This window comes from Saccostrea echinata, unplaced genomic scaffold, assembly GCF_033153115.1.
Source record: "Saccostrea echinata isolate AGI-Se365-2 ecotype Australia unplaced genomic scaffold, CSIRO_AGI_Sech_v1 ptg000022l, whole genome shotgun sequence".
Taxonomy (NCBI): Eukaryota; Metazoa; Mollusca; class Bivalvia; order Ostreida; family Ostreidae; genus Saccostrea; species Saccostrea echinata.
The window spans coordinates 2,917,086-2,925,393 of record NW_026889771.1 but is presented as its reverse complement, the minus strand read 5'-3'; the positions used below and the strand labels follow the sequence as shown (position 1 = coordinate 2,925,393).

At 31.5% G+C, this 8,308-nt stretch overlaps 1 protein-coding gene across 1 annotated transcript; it reads left to right on the top strand.

Moving 5' to 3' along the window:
- Positions 1–1,728: 1,728 nt before the first annotated feature.
- Positions 1,729–3,439, top strand: LOC133190637 (uncharacterized). Its single transcript, XM_061326328.1, has 3 exons — positions 1,729–1,887; positions 2,148–2,411; positions 3,411–3,439. The coding sequence occupies exons 1-3, from the start codon at positions 1,800–1,802 to the stop codon at positions 3,437–3,439; spliced, it is 381 nt and encodes a 126-aa protein (XP_061182312.1). The 5' UTR covers positions 1,729–1,799.
- The last annotated feature ends 4,869 nt before the right edge of the window (positions 3,440–8,308 follow it).

The following is an 8,308-nucleotide window of genomic DNA, read 5'->3' as shown; positions in this document are numbered from 1 at the left end:
CTTGATTTCAACAACAATGAACGTATTTTGAATAAATAAAATGATCTCTTTAAGTTTCAATATCTATTTGTTTTCATTTCATGATTACAAAAAATCTGAATAGCAATCGTCGCTGTGGCTACCCCCGGGCTTGATCGGGTCCTTCACCAGATTTCTCGTATTAAATCGGTATTTAATTCTTGAGATAGGATTATTTGCGCAATGTTTGTCATACTGGGATTATGTAGACACTAATAAAACTTCATAATCTATGGAAAATTATTGACACGCCTCTTAAATTATTTTCTAAAAATGTTCGTTTCGCTGTCAAGTCAAAATAAGTTGTGAAGCAATTCCTTTATAATCAATTAAGTAATGGATATATGCCGAATACTGTTCTATATGTAAAATTATCAGACTGTTTGAGGCCCGTTAGGGCCGAAAACAGTCTGATAATTTTACATATAGAATTGTATGAGGCATATATCTTACTTAAAACATTGCTATTTAAATGTCCAAAAGTTACCTGGAGGAGTCCGATAATTACACAATAGGAGTTCAGGCATCAATAGTTTTCTACCTGAAACCATCTAATAAGTAGACAACAGAAAAGAGAAAGTTTTTTTTTCTTCAGACAGTAAAATCAGTGAGTGAACTCTTTTGTTTCATTCATTAAAAGGCAGTCGTTTGGCTTAGCAGGAACTATGGATAGTGGTCAGGTGATGAAGGGCTTTTTTATGATTCGGAATATTTTTTTTTATTAAGTGCGTTTGACCTTGATACAGATACAGTGTTGGATGATATCTTCAAAATGCATTTAGAGTAAAAACGCGGATTTTTATCTAAAATTTTGATTGGATGATATAATGAAAATCTTGTGTTTAAAAGTGAGGTCATTGGCGAACAAACCTCGTTAAATGAAGAGATTCGCAGCCTGGTTCTTTAACAGAAATGGATTTAAATTGGCTTATTCACAGTGCTGTATCGAAAACGCTTTGCAAAAAACCGAATGGAAAGTGTTACTTTTGAGGAAGGTTAAAACTCCAGTTTCGTCTTGGATTTGCTATTTTTAACAACTTGATTTCCTCGCGTTCGCTTTCCCTGAATTTTTTCTCCCTATCTTTTGTTTTTGGACAAATTAAACCTTGATTTCACTCTAGTTGTTGTTTTTTAACTACTGTCCGATTTTGTTATCACTGCCGTCTGATAATATATTATTGGACTGCTAATTATTATTATCGGACGGCTACAGGTAAATTTTTAGACTGCAAGAACAAAGGCATGACGTCACAGCAATGTTTTAATTATTTATATCAACACTCGGATGCTCACAGGTATAATGTCATCTATGTAAACACCCAATTAGCACCTCCATGCCAGCCCCAGGCGTTCACGATTATCCAGGTAAGTCCAAGCTGCATTAATTTTACGCTTGATTGGCGTGTACACACGCGCAATCAAAACTTCGAGAGATAGAGAGTAAAAAACAATGAAATATGTTTAACGGGACCCAGGTCTTGGTTCGAGATAGAAAACTTCGAGAGATTGGAAGTTCGAGAGATCGGAAGTAAATTTGCTTAGTTATATAGAGGAAAAAAACGGGACCGGAGGTTCACTTCGAGAGATCGGAGTTCGAGCCATCGAGAGTCACCTGTAATGAATAGCAAAGACTATAGCATAAAACATTCATTAACACCCAGGAGTTTGTTATAATGGTGTTCAACTATATTAATTTTCAGTGAGATGAAATTAGCTGTATCCGGTTGCGGTGTTCGTGACGGTTAAAGAGCAAACATTTAAGCGAAAACTTAAAAGCGAAAATGATGTACTGCTATATGATCTACATAACTTTAGGGTTATTTGGCTCTACTGTGTTTCAAGAGACTCTAATGTCAGAATTCTTTGGAGGTAGGTAACAATTTTATTATGAGTGTATTTCTTTTTGAATGATAAGATAAATAGATCATTTAATTTATAAAATAAATATAAAACTATTTATAATTGTATTTTGTCATTTCCTTTGAAACATTTTTATTCTCTTTGAATTCAGATTTTATTATTTCTGGAAATGTTATTTTACACTCGTTTATATTCTCTTAATTAAAAGCTTTAAAGGAAAAATGATAATTACTTTGGTTTAATTTAATATCCTTCATTTCCTTTTCAAGAGATAACTCCATCTAGAAGCAAAATTGTTTTGAATGGAACATTGGAATTAAACTGCACCATAAATGCTGGAATGAATATATCATCATTGTATTGGGAAACACCTGAAGGAAAAGCTCCACGCAAAAATACGTTCATTATAGGCAACAATATACTTCAGTTGAGAAAAAAGGTCACTAACGTATCGGAAGAGGGCACTTACCTTTGTAGAAGTACTAGTGAAAAGCAGATGTCAAGGAGTCCACGCACGAACGTTTTTATAGAATGTAAGTGGTAAATAAATTAAAATATCAACAGAATTGCAAGATAAAAAATATTTTCATTAAACTTAAGTTAGAAGCCTAGAAGAAGGTTACAGTTTGTGGTAATCAATAAAATGCTAATACAACTTATAAAAACCTGCGCATCAAGTTTAATTTGAGTGCACATTATGGGGATTTAGACACACACACATGTATTTTTTTTTCAAAGGCATGTCACTCGAAAGTGTATTGTTGTGAATGAGCTTCTTGTACCTGCATGTTTCTAGTATGATATCTCTGGAGACATTTTAAATTTTTCAAATCCTTACTACACCTTACATACATTCATTTTTCAAGTAAACAGGAAATGACGTAAGTTTTCATATTTAATAAACTAACTACATGTATTGTATAATGAAGGGTCTTTATTTAGTGTAAAACTTCTACACTTGCACCTACGTGTGTCATGGAATGGAAGTTTCAGCATTGTAAATAAATGATATCAACTCAAGTAATTTCCAAAATTATCATTATTGCATGTTTGAAATTTACTACAAATGTTTTGTAAAATCTGCAAAAATTTTTTTTATATCGTTAAGTTAAACGAGAATAAATGAGGAAAGAAACACGCATTTATTTTTTTTTTTCAATATAGATGAAGCTATACGTAACGTATCTAACTTTACGTGCATGCTAATTAAAGACAAAGACGAACTGCAGTGCAGGTGGAAATTAGGGACATATAATCATGAAGAATATTTGAGTATCATGGCTTCTGTGTAAGTTTCTCAGTCATATCAATCATTCTTTTCAAAGAACGTATATCCAGTATATGTTTACAAATGTTGTTTTGCATAATAGGTACATTTCTATAAAAAGTAAAAATCTTAAGAATCTTAAAATAATTTTTACTAATGGAGCTTGAAATTAATTTATTTTTAAGAAAAGTATCAATCTCCGTTCTCTTTTTCAACTTCTCCTTTACAGTACTTCAGATTTAATAAAGGTGTTTAAATTTCACAGGTCGTTCGATTACGGTGGCCATTTCCTAGACTGTCCTGAAAAATCTCCACAAGAGAGCTGCACTTGGAGTCAGAATGACGGAGACATATATGCCAGTACAATATATATCAACTTGACAATCACTAACACGGAATTCAAGTTCACAAAGTCATTTTTCTTTCACTTCAGGAATAAAAAAATACGTAAGTATATGAGACGAACAGCCTTACTGTACACATTTGCTTAAAAACGAATGGCAATTGCTCTCATTAGTACTAGATTAAGCTCAGGATAATTGTATACTTGTTGAATTTTCACTTATTACAAAATTTGACTTTTGGTTTAGCGCAAGGAGAATAATCGTAGATATTGCAAGATACATATGAAGAAAAAACTTTTTTTAAAAAAATCTTTAAGGATTTCCATTGTAGAGTTCAAACTTGTTTTATATTCATTTGTCTCAGGAACAAACAGAATCAAGTCGTTAAAACCCTTTTAGAAAGACAAAATTGAATTTAGTATAAACATAATTATATAATTTTACTTTCTTAAGTGCAACTTAGGCCACCAACAGACATTACCTCTAGAGTAACATCTTCCTGCACCTGTGTCAATCTTTCCTGGAGCAGCGGAGAAAGATTCATAGTTACTACAACAAAGATTTTTCTCAACTCTAAGTGGGATGCCATTCCAAGGGCAAGTTTACTTTTTATTTGTCAATATACAAAATAAAGATCGTACTATTTGTAATTAGAGATATACTACCTAATTCAATATCTATACAATCTATATAATGTTTATTTTGTGGAGGACTCAGGGTTCAAATTACATTTTATCAGACATAACTACATAAGGATCAGATGAAAAATGTTTCATAATAACCAGGACTATTTAGGAAATATCAATAGGAGGACATTAAATCTGCGCTGGAAAAAAAAAATTGTATCTGCTTATGTCTCATTAATTTCCCATCCTAAAAACATCTAAATATGTATACAGTGGACCTTCAGATATCCGGACGCTTCAGTTTCCGGACGATTTTTCATGGGAACGGAATTTTTTAACGTTATTTTGTCCCGTTTATCCGGAAATCCGCGTTCCGTATCCGGACGGTCTTTTATTACCACAAATGAATTTTTACATTTTATTTTGGTTCATATATCCGGACGGTATTTTTTAATTTGATCTGTCAACTCTGCTAAAATTTCTTGATCAGAGTATTACACTGGCCCGGTTGTTTGTTTTAAAAGATCTCCTGCGACCTGTTATCAATGACTTGCGGCGAGGTTTATTATAGGTCGATAGGTATGCACGAGACTCTCGCTTCTTTAACATGTAATTGATACGTATTAATTAAGTACAATAATTTTATAAGTCTATAATTTTTCGTAGTCGGCAAATATATTTCTTTTACTGTTAGAATACCGGTTTTATATATTGCTTCTTATAGACATTACATGGGATTTTTTTTATGCACAGTATTTTGTGCGCAGAACGGATTATGTGATTTATTGACATTTATAAAATCACTTTCATTACTACACAATCATTAATTAATACGATCTTGCTTGGGATGATTATGATTAGCATACGTATACATGTGCAGTTAATTTCACATTTAATGATATTGCATTGATGGTCATTCATATTAAATAAGACTCTACCGACAGCTTTTTCTCTACCAGCTCTACAGACACTTGGCTAGTTGATTCATGAGACACTGGGAAGTAGAAATAATTAATGTTTTCACATAAACAACATTTCATCTAATGATAATGTACTTTTTTATTTAATTTAAAGAAGTACTGAGTACTAATGTATATTAAAGTATTAATTTAAACAATAAAACAAATGTACCATTGCCAATGCTATGAGACACAATACAACTAAAATCAAGGCAATTCAGGTATCCGGACGCTTCACATTTCCGGACAAATTGAGTAGGAACCAAAGCGTCCGGATAAATGAGGCTCCACTGTATATCAGGCATAAGAAAAGAAGAATTTTGTATTTTTAAAAAAATGTTCTTTGTAGTACTGGTTTGCTTTCTTTTTTGCATGAATTACAGTCTTACTGCAATAAGGCATGTTGTGTTTAACTGGTTTTAAGAAAACCTTTTTTAAATGAGCATCCATCTCGCTAGAAAGCCTTTCACATATTTTAATAAGTTGTTTGAGAAAGGTCCGATCTTCCCTTAGTGTCTTTATTTGGGTTTGAATCAGGCGGTTACAGGGCAACATTGATATATAAACTAAATAAAAACCTTTTTGCTGGAAATACTGAACAAGCACACATGGTATTAACATCTTTTAGCATTTCCTGAAGAGTGCAAGAGAAATTATATTATCAAAAGCAACGCATTTTCTACTTTCGCGAGATTGGAAAATTATCCCGATTGAAACTCAGTTTCAAATGTTTGAGCATTTTGAAAAATGAGGACTTAGAAAAAAAAAACCTAACATGCTAACGGCTAAAGACCTCAAGTTGGAATGTTACTCAATTCAACAAACGTTTCATTAAAACCTAATTCACAACAAACTAGTGAAATTAAAGTTGTTATTGGTGGAAGAGGATCAAGTGAAAAATTTAGGGTAATTTATTATTCGTTAATATAAAAACACCAAAATGAAATTGTAAAATTCATCATATTTCTAGTTTGTTGAGTAAACATACATTTATTTCCATATCTTTGTTTGCTCTGTTTTTAAGTAACAATGTATTTATTTTCAAAATTGGTATTTTATTACTTCACAAAAGCATGTTTGTTTGTGTAGTTTTTTTTTTTTTTTTTTTTTAATAATTTTTTTTTTATTTTAGCGTTCACAAGTGTACAAAGCAAACTTGTTATATATAAAAATATATAAACACACACACACACACAGTGCACACACACACCCACACCCTCACACACACACCCTCACACCCTCACACACACACACCCTCCCTCACACACACACACACACCCTCACACACACACATATATATATATATATACAGGCGCGTAGCCAGAATTGAAATGATGTGTACGCAGAGAACGGCAGGGGGTTGGCTGGGGGTCTTGACCGACCCCCCCCCTCCCCCCGTTGTTTAAGGGCTCTGGTCAGGCACGTAATATAGTTTTTGCCAGCCAGGAAAAAAATTACAACTTTAAAAATTTTGACAAGCAAGGTCGAAAAAGGAAGATTGTCAAAATTCGAAGTCCTATTTCTTGTGTGTTTGTTTGGGGGGGGGGGGGGAATCCAACTTTCAAAACCAAATTTCTACAACAAACAGTGGAGGTCCACCCTTTCAATGAACATTTTCAATAGTAAAAGGTTAGGTTTTGGGAATAAGTTGGGGGGAGGCTCCCCTGATACTACGTGCCTGCTGAAGCTCCGGAGTCTTACCAAATATTTCATTCATTTTCTTGAAATATAAAAAATATGCCATTTAGTTTTTGTTTAGGAAATAAAAGACATAGTAATATTTATTGTTTTAACGAAAATTAATATTCCATGGAAACTTATTGCACATATAAATGAGGCTAAAAATTTAACCGATATATCAATTGGTATTATATAATCTTTCTTAACGTTTAAGAACACGTATACAAAATTTTAATTACGAACAAAAAAAAAATATCGTATTGTAAATCAGACTAGCAGATCATAGCATTGAACGATGTGGCTGATATTTAATTTTTCAAAGATCTTTAAAAAAAATATCAATGTATGATAGAACAATGACAAAATAATGATTGATTTATTTGGATTTTGCAGTTATTTTATAAAAGATTTCAAATTTTATCATACAGTCATGATAATATAAAATTTAAATCGACACAGTGTAACACAGCTAGTTTGAAATACGAATACTTGTTGGATGGTATTGAGATTTTTTTCTCCGAATAATTCTCTCTTTTTTTTCTGAGAATGATGTGTACGCACTCGCGTATTTGCGTATAGGCAGCTACGCGCCTGATATATATATATATATATATATATATATATATATATATATATATATATATATATATATATATATATATATATATATATATATATATATATATATATACAGAATGAATTTGTTAATACTTTTGTTCTTCTCACAACAGTACAAAATTTACTTGTAATTGTGAAAGTTAATTTTGAATGAAGAAAAGAAAGAAAGGGGAGGGTCAGCAGTGGTAGAAAGATGCATATATAAATAACAACTAAATATTCCATTACAGTTCATCATAAAAAAAAGTGCATCACACATTTTTTGCCAATGTCTTTCATATTCCATATATCTACAGCTATAAAAATTCTGCCTATGATCCTCTTTATTAGAATATCAATATTTAATTTTGAACACTTTTATATTTACTAGGAAAAACAAACTGTTTTACAATAAGGTTTATCAAGTTTTGTAATTTACATATATTCTTGTTTTTATATTTACCAAAAAGTATAGCTAGTCTGTCAAAACTCCAACGAATATCTAACTTTTCCAAAATCCATTCTTCAATGCTAAACCATAATTCTTTTACTTTGAAACATTCAACAAATAAGTGATCAATTGTTTCTATGTCACTTGAACAAAAAGTACATGCTGGTGAATCAATCAACTTCAATCTAAAAAGATAAAAATTTGTTGGGATAATTCTGTGTAATATTTGAAATTGAAGCCAGTGAAATTTAGATTCCTGAGTAATTTTGAAAGGAAGTTCAAATATTTTATTCCAATCTGCTTCAACAAAGAAAACATTGTTTTCCTTCCATTTTAAAAGAGAACTGATTGGCTTTCTCTTTTTATTGATAAATATGCTTAACATATCTTTACACCCTTTATTGTTTCTGTAGAATATAAAAACAGAATTTGGAATATTTGGTCCAATAATCTTTAATCTTTTAATTTCATCCATTCTTGCATACTTCAATCTTTCTAACATAACT